Consider the following 14,212-nt stretch of genomic DNA (forward strand, 5'->3'; position numbering starts at 1 on the left):
TCAAGATAGAGCATATTTTATTTACTCCCGTTGGTTTTTTTCAAATTCTTACCCCAACTTACTTTTATTATCAAACTGTTATGTTATTACATATTTTATAATCCAGAAAATAACTTGGGCATATGTAAGGGCTTTTTTTTGTATTAAATATGTTCTGAATTTTTGTTTATACTTAAAAATATTTGCAACAAACACAGGAAGTTGTATGTTGCTCTGGGATTATATGGCAGATTTGTAGTACCCTTCCCTTACATGTTGTGTTGCTCATGGGAATGACAAGCTTTCATGATGTGTATTAAGCTATAACCTGCCTATTGTCTTCAATGTAGAATGCTGAACTGAGAAATCAAGTTGTTTGTTCCACCCTGCCTCTCAGAATAATTAACTGGAGATGCACATGCTCTCCATCAATAAAGCATATTTGTTTTGAAAGACACAACCCTCATGGGCTGTCAGTCATAACAACTTCAGAGAGCATGTTAGGAGCTGCAACATCAATATTTACAAAATGCAAAGTGAAGAAAAGTACACTGAGTCACAGATACATATGCTTTGTTATTCCCCTATTCCCTCCCTCCCCGATGTATATAGTATGTCTAAATCCATGTGAAGCACTATTTTGAGATATGAATGGAAATTTGGGAATCCTCCAGCTTAAAGTGAAGTCTAAGAGACTAAAAAAATTGCAGAAAAAAAGGCTTGTAAAATGGAACTACTTTTCCTCCCAAAATAAATGTATTGATTAAAAACTAAAATCAGTGATTCAGTTAGGAGGAAGAAAGTAACTGTGCTTTGGGATTAAAGTCCAGAGCCTTTAGACTGTGTCCTGATTCTCCCCCTACCCCTCTTCCCTCCCAGTGACATTGGAAAGATTATGTAAATCTCTTTGAGGCTTCTCTTACTCAGCTGTAAAATGGGATTAATTATACCCGTTTCATGGGATTGAGTAATATTAAATAAATTAACGTATGCAATAAGTGCTTTTTAAGTTATAACATGGTACCTAATTGGAAAGTAGTGATTAAAGTAGCCCAGGTTTTTATAGCAGTATTGATTTTTCCTATTAGAAATTATATTTAGAACTTATTAGTGAAATGTACCCAAATTTCTATTACAAAGAGCTTTATTATAAAAATCAAAACAGAATTTCTTAGATATGTCAGCAAAATAGCTTCCATCTTTGAAAAAGAAGGTGAGAGAACAAATAGTGTGGGCCTGTGGGTAGCACTGTAACCCGTTGTTGGCATTAACTCTTGTGTGTAAGTGAGAGCAATCCCCCCTGCTCGCCCTCTCTGCGTAATGCTCTTGTGCAAATATGGAAACACTTGGTTAGATACTTGTTGCAAAGTACTGTGGAGATGCTAGCTAAAAAGGAACTGAATTAATGAAAAATGGTCTCAGTAGAGTTAAGAGTCTTAATTGAGGGGAAAAATGATACTAAATTTGAAAATTCCTGGATTTAACTCAATACTTGGAAGACTGCTTCTCCCTAAAATCAGCAAATGCCATGCGTTTATGATATAGAAAAGCGTCTTAAGTGATTTTCCAGGTTTATTTGGTTTATAATTCTTTATGGAGGAGCTTTGCTCTCTTTATACTATAAAGCATTTCCTTTGTGTTTGAACAGGATGCTAGAAGGTAAAAATTCGGCCAGCAGAGGGAGCAGATTTATGTAAATTAGGCTTTAAGAAAAATATTATAAGATGCCTCAGTAAACATGTGGATAATGCCTTCTCATACTGTGCTTTGAGAGAAAAATGGAAGGAAGGAGGAATGAGTTTAGGGTTGTACTGAAACTTCTAGCTATTTAAAAAAATTTTTTATTATTATTTTTAATTTGGGGGGGTAATTAGGCTTGCTTACTCATTTTTATTTGTTTATTTGTTTATTTATTCACTGGAGGTATTGGGGATTGAACCCAGAACCTCGTGCATGCTAAGCATGCGCTCTACCACTGAGCTATACTTGTCTCCCCACCTTGTCTAGCTATTTATATTCTCACTTTGGTAGTTTTTAAAATGGACAAGAAAAACAAGCAAATGGTATACAAATAGGAACTTGTTAATTCTATGAAATGAAGAACTTTTTAAAACAAATGTCATGAATTTAATACATTTAGTAAATTTTAAAAAAGCTTTCAGTACTTGGCATTGAAATTAAAGCACATTCAGACGAAACACTTTAAAGGAGTATAACAGCTGAAAGAATACAAATGGAATGGTCAGGGCTCTGAACAGGGCACTGTTATGACTCTGAATCAGCAAATAAGCGCTTTTGTATCATGTGTATTAAGTCAGAAAATTGGAATGTATTTAAGAAAAAATTTTAACCAAGTGTGAAGCAAGTATAAAACAAACTGTTTTCTGCTTAACTCTAGTTAAACAGAAGCTATAAATGTATCACAGCTCCCTGTGTATTCTAATTAATTTCCTTGGCAAATGTGCGGTCTGATATAAAATCATTTAGTTAATGCATTTTCAAGCACTTTTTATTAAATACATAATATATTCAAGGCAGTATTCCAAGCATTTGGGAATATAAAGATAAGCAACATCCCACCGTCTTAAAATGTATAATTCAGTAAATGACAAGTTAACTCAATCCTAGTATGCCAAGGTGTAAAGCAAGTGGGCGTTTCAGAAACTAGGATAAGCTACTTCAATAAACACTAAAACTGCTAAAATAAGAAATATCAATTCTTCTTTATGTTGTGGAAAAAATAAAGACTTTTGTGGCCATTAAAACTGAGAAGTTTTGCTTTATTTAAGAACTAAATTTAACACATAATTTGCCATCTTTTTAGAGTACGAAACAGTAGCTTGGGAAAAAGAGATTTCCAAGTAAAGGTATCATAGATTATTGTTTCTTAACTGGAACCATTGTCTCTGGCTTTGTTTTTTTAAGTTGTAATTAAAGATCAGGATGGTGAAAGCCATTCAGATCTTTTTATTAGTTTAAATTTTTTTTAAGTTAATGTAAATGAAAAAATAATTTTAAAAACTTGGTCATTTTAGGTGGGGTTTAATATATTTAATTTTTAAAGATACGTGCGATCACTCTTCCATTTTAAAAGGCTGTATGTAAACTGGTTCACAGAAGATTATTATTTGTTCAGTGATGGGCACATGAGAAAAGGGAATAGTTAATTATTTCTCTTGTGAGGTCAAGATTATTCATTGAGTCGTTTTGACATTTGCTGCATAGAAACTAATATTTTCAAACACATAAAATTGCCAGGTGTTTTGGTTGGTAGTTTGAGTAGCTATTTGAAGTTGGTGCAAGGAATTTCTGAGATGGAGGGTCACAGAGCAGGAAGAAAAAGCAGGGCATGGTGACAGTGGAGCAGAAGCAGTGGCAAATGAGGAGCAGACCTGGAGCTTTTCACCCAACAAATATTGGCCCACAGTGGGCCCAGCTCCGTGTCAGGCCTTGCAAATACCATGGTGAACATTATACAGCTTCCTGCTCTCTCAAAGCCAAGTGGATATGAAGAGGGAAGCGTGCCATTTCATTGTGACTACTGAACATATGGTGCTGTGGGGGCACCTAGGAAGCACCTCTCTCTCGGACTAGAAGGAGCCAACAAGGGCTGAAGTGAGATCCATGCTCTGCTCTGAAGCAGGGATGAGGGTTCCGCTGCGAGGAGACAGCAGCACAGAGGTCAAGGGGTGAGAGTCCGTGGTGAGTTCTAGGTGATGGCACGTGGCTCAGTGCAGGCAGAGCTTTAAGAGTGCGAATGAAGCAAAGAAATGTGATCCGTAAAAGTAGGTAGGGATGAGGTCAGGAGGAGTCTTGTGCTGTATGAAGGAAGTGGCTTGGGCTTCTTCCTGAGTACACTGAAGGGCTATTAAAGAGACTCACGCAGGAGAAGGACATGAGCAGGTATCTGTGGGGTGGAGAACTGAAGTCAGCTCAGCTGTAGATAAGAAGACCAGGCTGCTGAGCCAGCGTGGGGGATGGAGAGGAGTGGACCATAAATGTAAGAGGTAGAAGGGACAGAACTTGGTGAGAGATTAGATATCGGGGCAAGAAGCCAGCTGCAATGATTTGAATTTATGGTGAGAAAGTAGAAGAGATATGTATATGCTTTCCAGATGTTTCTGTCCAAGGAAGGCATGTCCAGTTCCTAAGCACCAGGCAGGCTCTGGCATACTCCCCAGGGTTATGGTGGAGACAGAGGCCTAGCCCAGGCAAGGTGTTTTCTCTGAGAGGCTGGAAATCAAAGATCTAAGTGTGAATCATGGTGAGGTAGAGAAGCCAGGGCCTGTGACACAGTTGGAATGAGTTGTGATTTCTAGGAAATTAATCCTGGGGTTTAGACCAAGAAGATTAGGAACCAAGTCAATAAATGAAGTGCAAGGTGGAGCCTGTGAATAGTGTTAGTACCAGGCAGGCCAGTTCTTCTTGGCTGCTAGTGACTTGGGGTTAGGCAGTCTCCTGGCCTGACGGCTAGAGGCCAGTTTGTACCAAAAAAGAGGACCAGTTAAAGGAGGAGGAGGTTTCAGAGAAGCTTTAGACTTGAGATTGTGTACAGACTGGCGGAGAAGGTATTAACGAGAAGGAACTGTTGACAGTTCATCAACGGCCCAGGGTAGGAGGAAAGATGAAAAGCACAGACTGGGAGTGAGAGGAGTTGAAATGTGAACCTTGAAACTCTGCCTTTGAGAAAAGGCAGAAGAAGAAAAGAAGCAATTTTGAAATTGGTAGGCGAGGTCTACATATGAAGACCACTCTGTTAACCAGGAGGCAAAGGCATTTTCTTAGAATGACTAGGATTGTGGTGGGAAAGACAGTCTGGAGAAGCGTGGGCTCTGGGGACAGAAGACCGTAGGTTTGAATCCTGGCCCCGCCATGTTGTTTAAGCTTTGTCGTTTTCAGTTGCTTCCTGTTATAGTTATTTTCTCCAAGAGGTATATGGAGGATTAAGGAAATTATTGTATATAAAGTGTTTAGCATGTAGCAAATGTTTAATCAAGTTAGTTATTAGAAGGCAATGTTATTATAATGGTCAAGAACTGGATCCTGAAGCCAGACCTTCCTGAGTTCAAATACGGGCCCCACCAATTACGAGCTAGCTGTGTGACCTTGGACATTCTATAATGTCCAAATATAATGCATAGTTAATCAGGTGATCAGTAAATACGTATCCAGCTTCACTGACAGTAAATGAGAAGATTCCATGAGCTCATCTTCTTGTGCCTCAGCTTCTTGCCGATGTGTTAATTACATCTCACTCACGTCACAGTACATATAATAAAAACCTTTGTTAACTTATAAACGAAACGTGACAAACTGTATGTTATTTGTGCCACAGTTTTCTCATCTGTAAAAAGCAGATTAGAATGGTATTAAAATAGTACCTACCTCTTAGGCTTGTGAGTTAAAAGAATTAGTTAAGTTTAAAGCTCTTAGCTTCTGGCACATAGGAAGCAATATATACATAAACATTATATATACATAGAAGCATTTTACACATGTATATAATTACTATTATTACCCTCACTCATCATCATCAATAGGGGTTGAGGAGAAACCAATAATAGGCACCATGGGATTGGGTGAGACTAAGACAAGTGAAAAAGACTGCGAACGAGCACTGAAGACAGCCGGAGGTTCTTGTAACAGTGTCAGACCACGGGAGCAGCCGGCAACCTGGGGATAGACTAGGGAAGAAAAAATGGTTGGATGAGTTCAGAGCTGGGGTTAATTAACAGACCAGTTATGAAAGGCAAAGAGAGCTGGTGAGCTGAAGGTACTACATATTCTGTTTTGAGAGAATAGTGAGAGTCATTGACAAATGACCAGAGAAGGAAATAAAGAAAGCTACGAGAACATGTTTTCAGACTAGTACTGACAGCTGTTTGGAAGCGACTTAGATTTCATTGTATTTATTATATTGCCTTGTCAATTTGCCTGTTTTTCTTCTCTCTCCTCCCCTCCTGAGCCTTCTGGGTTCTTGTATTTTCTTCTTTGCATGTTTTCTTTTCAAGCCTTATATCTCTTCTGCCTTCTAGCAAAACAACACAAAGAAAAGGCATAATAAGAAAGCAGACAAGTATTGTTTCTATGTTCACTTCCTCACGTATTCCCTGTCTAGCACAGGGAAGTTTGCTCTGCAGATCCAGAAAAAAACATCTGGCATGTTCTTTACCCTCAAGGGTCTCTGTGGGAGGAATACACACAGAATCATCATACATATATTATACAGAAAAATGATTGTTACACAATCAAGTGTCCAAAAACATGGCATATCCATTAAATGTGGATGCTCAAAAAAGGTGCCCAGGAAGGAAACAGACAGGAGCTGGGGAAAATAAAGACAGCGTCTCAGAAATGGGGGTTCAGAGGGGCTTGCCTAGAAGGTGAGAATGGTATGTGGGGTACAAACTAAAAGAGGGAAATGTGTGATGCTACGCTTGTTGAAGAATAAGAATGTGGTGACTTTATGATGAAGAATGTAAATGCCACCATGAAATTATGGGCAAACAGAGAGTTGGGCTTTTGTGGGCAAGGGCTGTATGATGGGGAACATGCTGTAGCCTGTTACTGAATTCTCTGTGTAGTTTTTCTTCCCTAAGCCACTTCCTTTGGTGCCTTATCTCTTTCAGGGTAGCTGTTGTCTCTATCTTTAGCCTAGAGCTGTGTGCACTTTGAGGACCATGTTAAGCTAAACATCATGGGGTATGTGTTAGAGATCTTCGAATACACATTCCTTCATAGGTAAGGGCACAGGGACCAGAACTGCCAGTATAGCTAAGCCCTTTGAATAGTGGGTGTCGTATTAGTATTCATGAGAGCATGTAGATAACATCTTGTCAGAGTTAAAGTTTCAGCTTGAAGAGCTACTGCTTTTCAATAAGGAGTGCATTTAAAGACACTCTTTGTGTGAATAGAGTGACTGAATTGCTTCTAAAATGAGAGTATTACTTTATTGAATGAGATATTTTTCATTTAATCTGTCTACAGTTTAGAATTGTCATTAGAATTACAATAAATAGTAATGATTAGCACTCATAGGGCTTTTATCTTCAAAGAGTTTTAAAGTCAATCTAATCTGTCTCAGCGTCATCCGAGATGTACACTTGCTCTTCTGCCATGAACCCTTGCAAGTGTTCACTTTCCAGCCCCTCAGTGCTCCTTTAGGTAGTTCCATGGCTCATAAGCTATTTGTTCTATGGGAACTGCCCAGAGAGTTGACAGATGGAAGGCTTTATGTTAGAACAGCTTGTCCTAGGTGAGCATTTGGGCTGTTAAGTTGGGCTTCCTGGTTATAGTGCCAGCTTCTCCGCTGCTGACTGTGTGGCCCTGGGCAAATGACTTAACCCTCAGCTTCTTCAGCTGAGATGCATCGTAGTACCTGCTTCAGAGAGTTCTTGTAAGGATTAAATGAGATAATGAATACTAAGTATGGGACAAATAGTATTAATAAATATTAGGTGTGTATTAGTGTTGTTTTAAAACTATGCATAGGAACATGTCATTCTGGGAAGTTGTTATATGTGATTAAGTGTAATGTAAGGAAATTTTAAGCCATAAGTTACTTTTTCAGGGACTGCTATGTACCAGGCTCCATTTGAGGCCCGGGTGGAAAAAATGTATGAAACCATGACACCTTCTTCCTAGAAGTTCACAACCTGTTTTGGGGGTGGGGAGGGCACAGTTAACACAGACCGAAGCAGCATGAAAAGTGCTTGACCAACAATGTCAAGTACGATCAAAGCTCTTAAAAGAAGCTTTAGAAGGGAAATGGTATGTGACCTGGGCCTTGGAGGGATGATATCCATTTTGACAGAAAATGGGAGAATTTTAGGATGCACAGGTCTTCAAAGTTGGGGTGTTTGCCAGCATCTTTGTCAGCAGGACCCCCTGAAAGAATGGAAGCAAGGTGTGTCTTGAAAGCAGCAACATTCTCTTGGAAGATTTTTAGCAGGTCGGTCTAATTTGTGTGAAAGCTCTAGGGCTAAAGTGGTAACTTTATCACCATTTCTTTGGGCTGGTTTCTCCTTTTCTCTATAGTCCCTAAGAAGCTCTGAAGCTTTGCAGTCTTAGTTGGACCCAGGAGAGGCCTTACTTGGGGCTAGAATGTATGGTTGTCTAACAGTGAGATTTTGTGGGCCTCCCTTACCTTCCCCTGTCTCATTTGGTCTGAATTTCCATTAATATGATTTGAATGGGGTTTTATTGGACATTTAGGAAACAGTTTAAACTCTAAAATACCCCTGTGACACATTTAAATTTACACAGTGTTTTAAAAGCTGAAGGGTACTGATTGCCTAAGTTGTGAGACAAGAGGGTAGAAAGCATAGAGGATCTTACAAAATTTATGACTGTACCAAGGCACTGACTGTATATCACTGAGATGATAAAAGGAAACTTACCATCTTTCTTTTTCAGTTTCTGAGGCTGGAGGTTGTATCATCTGGGAAGCATGTGGACCACTGTTAAATGGGAGTCCTCTGTGCTCTCTCTGGAACAGCATCTTAAGCTGAGTTAAGCGAGCACCTGCTGCCTGTTAAACCCATACTCCCTCTAAAAAGCTTGTGGGTGAAGGGAGGATTTACTAACATGGAGTGAGACCCTTCTAGGTGCCAGGCTCCGTGTTGGGTGTTATAGAAAAAGTGTTCTCACAGTAGAACTATTATTCAGATTTAACATAAAGAAAGATCAGCAATATGAGTAACTTTACAGCAAGTAATTGGTAGAGGCAGGATTCTCAGTGAGGTCTGTTAGGCTTCAGTGTCCATTTTTTCCCTTTGTTAAATGTGTTATTTGCTTTGTACTGTTTCTTTTATGATATTTCTTCTTTAAATTTCTTGTGCAGTTTGACCTCAGTAAAGGTCTTGATGAATGGGCTTGCTGCATTTGAAGAATATACTCAAGTGAAGTTTTTCCTAATTTATCACCAGGTTGATTTACAGTTAGTTCAGTATTACGAGTTTCTAATTGAGTAACTCATCCTAGCAAAGAAAAGGGAATACAGGGGTTGGTTTGTTTTTATAAGATAAATATTCAGTACAGTTGACCCTTGAATGCAGGGGTTATGTAACTTTACAGTAATCCATCTGTAGCCACGGTTTCCCCATCTGTGGAGTCAACCAGCTGTGGATCACTTAGTACTGTAGTATGTTTTTATTGAAAAAGCTTCATGTATAGTTAGACACTTGCAGTTCAAACCTGTGTTGTTCAGCGGTCAACTGTATTTTGGATAGGGACCGTCAGACTCCATCACTAACAGTCTCAGGAACAATAATTTGATGATACTGAGTCTTGAGTCCTTCAAGTACAGAGTCCACTGACATTAAATGACCTGATTTCAGTTATTCTAGAGTTGCAGTGCAGAAAAAAAAAAGGACTCTTTTTGAAAAAAATCCCACCGGTTGCTCCGTTCATTACATATAGATTGCTAGCTTGATTTGCTTTTATTCCAGAACAAGAAGCCAAATTTTATAATGCATGGGGGTTTTACTGGCAAAATACTTAGAAAGGTAGGCCTCTGCTACTATAAAAAATTAACAATTTTTCCTCCTCCTCATTGCTGAAATAAAATTTTGCCTTCTTTGCCCTTGTCTTTCCCGAAAGATTTTTTTTTTTATCTTTTCTTTCATTCTTGTCTCTTGCCTTCTTATTAAATCTGAGTGATAATCTGGAGCATCATTTCCCCCAACTTTTGCCTTCCTTTCAAGAGTTTGAAAGTAGATCCCTGGAGAATTAAAGTAATCAGATAACTGTAAGTTATTAAAGTATCCAGTTTACAGTTTGAGGTATTTCATGGTCATTACATTAGTTTCACTTTTCTTGACTATTTTTGTCCCAGGGATACTGTCTCCAGTTCACTTACTCATTTATTCATCTTTCATTTATGCTGAAAATGCTTATTTTTCTCCTACTTTGTTCTAGACCCTAGGGGTTGTCAATCTTATTTTTCCACAGCCCAAGTAGCTGGTTGTTCTCACACATCACATGCCACCTTGGCCTGCATGTCAGCGTTATACATGATTTTCAGACCCCCACTCTGCCCCCAGAAGGAATATCTGAATTCAGGGGAATGAGAGAGATAGGGATTAATTTTGAAGCCATTCTAGCATATAAATATAGTGAATTATCACCATAATTTAGTATGGAGGTTCATATGGTTGCTTGTAACAACCTTCACAACTAACTGATCTTGATGTTCTGAGAAGCCAGATGCTTCTGAGCATATAAAGGTAACTTGTCTTGGATCATCAAGAGAAAGGCCTAATGATGGAGGTAGGATGTACCGAGTAATTATCATTCAACAGAAAATGTGGTGTCTTTAGATATAGCAAATCTTTCTGTTGTATTTCTGGGGAAGAAGAGATTAATTTGGGGAGTATCAGAGAAGATATACAGTATCGTAGTGGCATGGCAGTTATGTAGAAAGAATTCGAGCAGTGGGGGAGGGGGAGGGGAATGTGATTATTTTGAACCTAAAAGCCACATATACTATTCACTTATTTGATTCTTCGTATTCTGTTTTCTGTTTGAATATTGAAATTATACATAAATATATACAAGGGCACATACACTTAAACACATTCACACATAATTAAATAGCATAATCAAAATCTTGGAGGCTGAATGATATATTTTTCTCTACGCACACTGGCAATCACTTTGACCTCTCCAGTTGATAACAGCTTGCCTGACTTATAGTTTCCTATTGATTTCTTTTACTATTTAAAAAATGTATTATATCATAAAACATCTAGTATTAAACCCAGTGTGGATTTAATTACCACTCAGGCATCACATCCTGAAGTGATTAATAAGCCGCAGAAGTAAGAACTATTTCCTCTTCTCTCTCTATAGCATTGGCATTTTTGGAAATTGGGTTGCTGTGCCAAGTTTTATTTGTGGATAGACTGGGAATTGTTAAATGGTCTATCAATTCTAAGAAATCTTCGTTCCTTTATTAGGAGCACAGCAGATAACTAATTCCATTTAGAGTTTTCAGTAACTTCTACTCTTGAGACAACCACATGAATCATGTAACTGCTTCAGATATTCAGCAGAAGTTTCTTGTTAAGAAAACCACAGAAACATTTTTCTCCTCCTCATTCTGTTTTTGACTAGGCACAGCTTTTAATAAATTAATAAGGATTTTTATCCAAATGAAGATTTAAAAATTATTAAAGTGAAGATTTTGTTGCAGTACAAGAAATAATCTGAATATCTATCAATCATAGGATGATTGAGAAAATTGTGATACGTTTTTACTTTGGAATGTTATATTATTACAAAGTAAGGATGCTCAAGTTGTATTACCTTAGAAGAGCATGATCTGTTCAACTTAAGAGTATTAAATGGTGGTTTACTGATACATTTGTTTATAGAAAAAGAGAATGATATTGTCCTTAGGATATTAAAATTGGTCAAAGGATAGGAAAATAGTTAGGAAAGGATGGTTATTAACAGCAGAGAATCCAGAAATAGACAAGTGGTAATGTCGTATAAGATAAAAGTAGCATTTCTAAGGAATAGGGAAAAGCTGGATGATTCAATAAATGGTTTGGGACAGATGGATAGCTATTTGGAAAGAAAAGAATAAACTAGACCCTTACCTCACTCTTGTCAGAATGAATTCCAGGTTGATCAAATGTTTACATGTTTTTAAAAATAATGAAGTTGTTAAGTTCTAGAAGGAAGCATTACTGAATATTTCTCAATTTTGAAGTGAAGAAGACCTAAGTATGACCTTAAACTCAGAAACAATTAAGGAAGGAAGATAAAAAATTGCCTATGCCATATTGTTTTGAAGTCTTGAGAACTAGATGGCTCTTAAAACTATATTCTCATGGACCCTGTTTCAGCAACATGGCATTAAAAGTTTATTGATTTCACTTTGCAAGCATCTGGACCTGTGCAAAAACTTGAAAACTTTTGGTTTGGTTTGGACCAACCCAAAATAATCATCAGCCTGTGATTTTGGCAGTTGCGTTTATGTTAGTAATTGTCAGCATGAAGCATTTAAATTGATGGCATTTAACTGTATTATTTATAATTTTCACTTGAGTATGTATAAACAGTAATTTGTTTATTAATGTTACTTCAAATGAATGAATGAGAAATATTAAATAATTGTGAGAAAGCATGTAAGAAACTGATGTGTATAGTTTACCTTTGGGCTGTGGGGCTGGGCATGATAGAGAAGGTAAACCTCATTTTTTGCTGTTTTCACTGTATAATATGAGTACATAGTTGTTTCTTTCATTGACAAAAACATTTTTTTTTAAGTCATTGAAAAGTAATTTAGAATTTTGGGCTTCTGAAAGATTTTGTCAGATTCATAGCCTGACTCTAGCCCAGCTATTTCAGCCCGTCATCTTATAGAGGAAGGGGGTTTAGAGAACAAAGCTTGGTTACTGGATTGGCTGCATATGTAACAGGGGGATGCAGAGAGAGAGATTTGTGATTAGTTGTGTCACAGGCAGGTACAGAGGGTGCTCATCCCACTAAGTGACGTGATGCATGGGTGGGGTCCTTGGAGGCTGCACACAGCTAGTTTTTGAAAAATGTGTGTCATCTTATGACATAGTTTTAAGTCTAAAACATTCTATTCTGAGGGGAGAGTATAAAACTCAAGTGGTATAATGTATGCTTAGCATGAATGAGGTCCTGGGTCCAGTCCTTAGTACCTCTTCGAAAAATAAATAAACCTAATTACCTCTCCCCCTTCCCCCTACCAAAATAAAAATAATACAATAATAGATAAAATGTTTTAAAAAATAAAATAAAACATTTGATTCTTACGAAGTGTTCATTTTACTTAATAATACTCCAAGCTTAGATTTATCATAGTATAGAATGTGAAATTCATGTAAAGCATGATAAAATAGGAGCCAACGGAGAATATGGAGGCCCACCTCAGTGAGCACCTCTGCTCCCCTGGCAGGTGTCTTTCACATTCCTCTGGTGAAAAATGTTGAGAAACACTATTCTGAGTAAATATGAACAGGTGGCAGTAACTTGTAATCATCCTAACACTTTATTTGGAGTTTGAGTCCTGAAGTTATGAAGTGGAAGGAAGTAGATTTCATAAAAGGCCAATTTTATTAGCTCACTTTAGCACATGAAAATGAATGTTTGATTATGTACTTAGAATTCTTACTGAATCCAGTAAATGCCTGAGTTGGTAGATATTTTAATCTTTAAAATTATAATCCAGTTAAAGCAAAGGAAGGTAAATAAACTAATTTTAATCAAATTTACTTTGATTTCTCTCTGTTTCTCTTCCTTTTTTCCCTTTACCATAGGTCACAGTAATGAAAGGCAGTAATAGAAATAAGGATCATTCAGCTGAAGGAGAAGGGACTGGAAAACGACCAAAACGGAAGTGTCTTCAGTGGCATCCATTGCTAGCAAAGAAACTTCTTGACTTTTCAGAAGAGGAAGACGAGGAAGACGAAGAGGAAGATATTGATAAGGTAATTCCTCCATTTATTGTCGAAGTTTTAAGTTTATTTGAGCATCCGTTCTACAAACTTCAGTGAACATGTATGGTGTGAAGGATGCGTTTCCAGGAGTCTGTATAACTTGAATCCTGTTTAACTACTTAATCTACATTTTCATTACAAATGTTGATGACTCTTAGAGTGTCCATACTTCCTAATAGTTTAGACTGAAACAGATCCTTCTTAAATCATATTATTGTCAATTAGCTAATGATTTGCAAGTAATACTCAAATGCAGTGAGACGAGGGAGTTCGTAAACTTTGATGTGCTCACCTGGCACCCACCTGTTGTTCCTCTGGCCTCTCTTCCCTCCCAGCCGGGTCTTGCCACCACAGGCAGTTTCAGAGCTGTTTAGGTCCTCACCTCTGAGGCCTTCAGGGCATCTGGCTGCTGTCACCTCTCCAAGCCTCTGTGGTCAGTCCTCCAAGTCCCTTCTCTGGTCTCACGCTTGAGCATTCGGCTCTTGTTTAAAAAGTCTCACAACCATGCAGGTGACTTTAGAAAGACATGTATTCCTCCAGGTTTTGGTATAACTGGATCCTCCTCTTTGTCACTCAGGTCTCAGCTCAATGACTACCTCCCCGAGAGGTGGGCCCTCATCCTCTCAGGTCCCTCCCACCCAGCTCATTGCACGTCAGAGGCCTTCCTTCCTCACACTTCTTCCTGTTGCCTTCTGTTTAGCTGTGTACTTGTTTGTGCCTTTCTTCTTGGGCTAGAGTACAAACTCAGTGAGAGCAGG

General features: G+C 38.1%; 1 protein-coding gene across 8 annotated transcripts in view; it reads left to right on the forward strand.

Moving 5' to 3' along the window:
- Positions 1–14,212, forward strand: part of BBX (BBX high mobility group box domain containing) — a 256,885-nt gene that overhangs the window by 146,405 nt on the left and 96,268 nt on the right. For all 8 annotated transcript variants that reach the window (XM_074362859.1, XM_010970745.3, XM_010970744.3 and 5 more), the window contains one exon: positions 13,275–13,445. In XM_074362859.1, coding sequence (XP_074218960.1) covers positions 13,284–13,445 — 162 coding nt within the window. In that variant the 5' untranslated portion in view covers positions 13,275–13,283. The remainder of the gene's footprint in view (positions 1–13,274; positions 13,446–14,212) is intronic.

This window comes from Camelus bactrianus, chromosome 1, assembly GCF_048773025.1.
Source record: "Camelus bactrianus isolate YW-2024 breed Bactrian camel chromosome 1, ASM4877302v1, whole genome shotgun sequence".
Classification (NCBI taxonomy): domain Eukaryota; kingdom Metazoa; phylum Chordata; class Mammalia; order Artiodactyla; family Camelidae; genus Camelus; species Camelus bactrianus.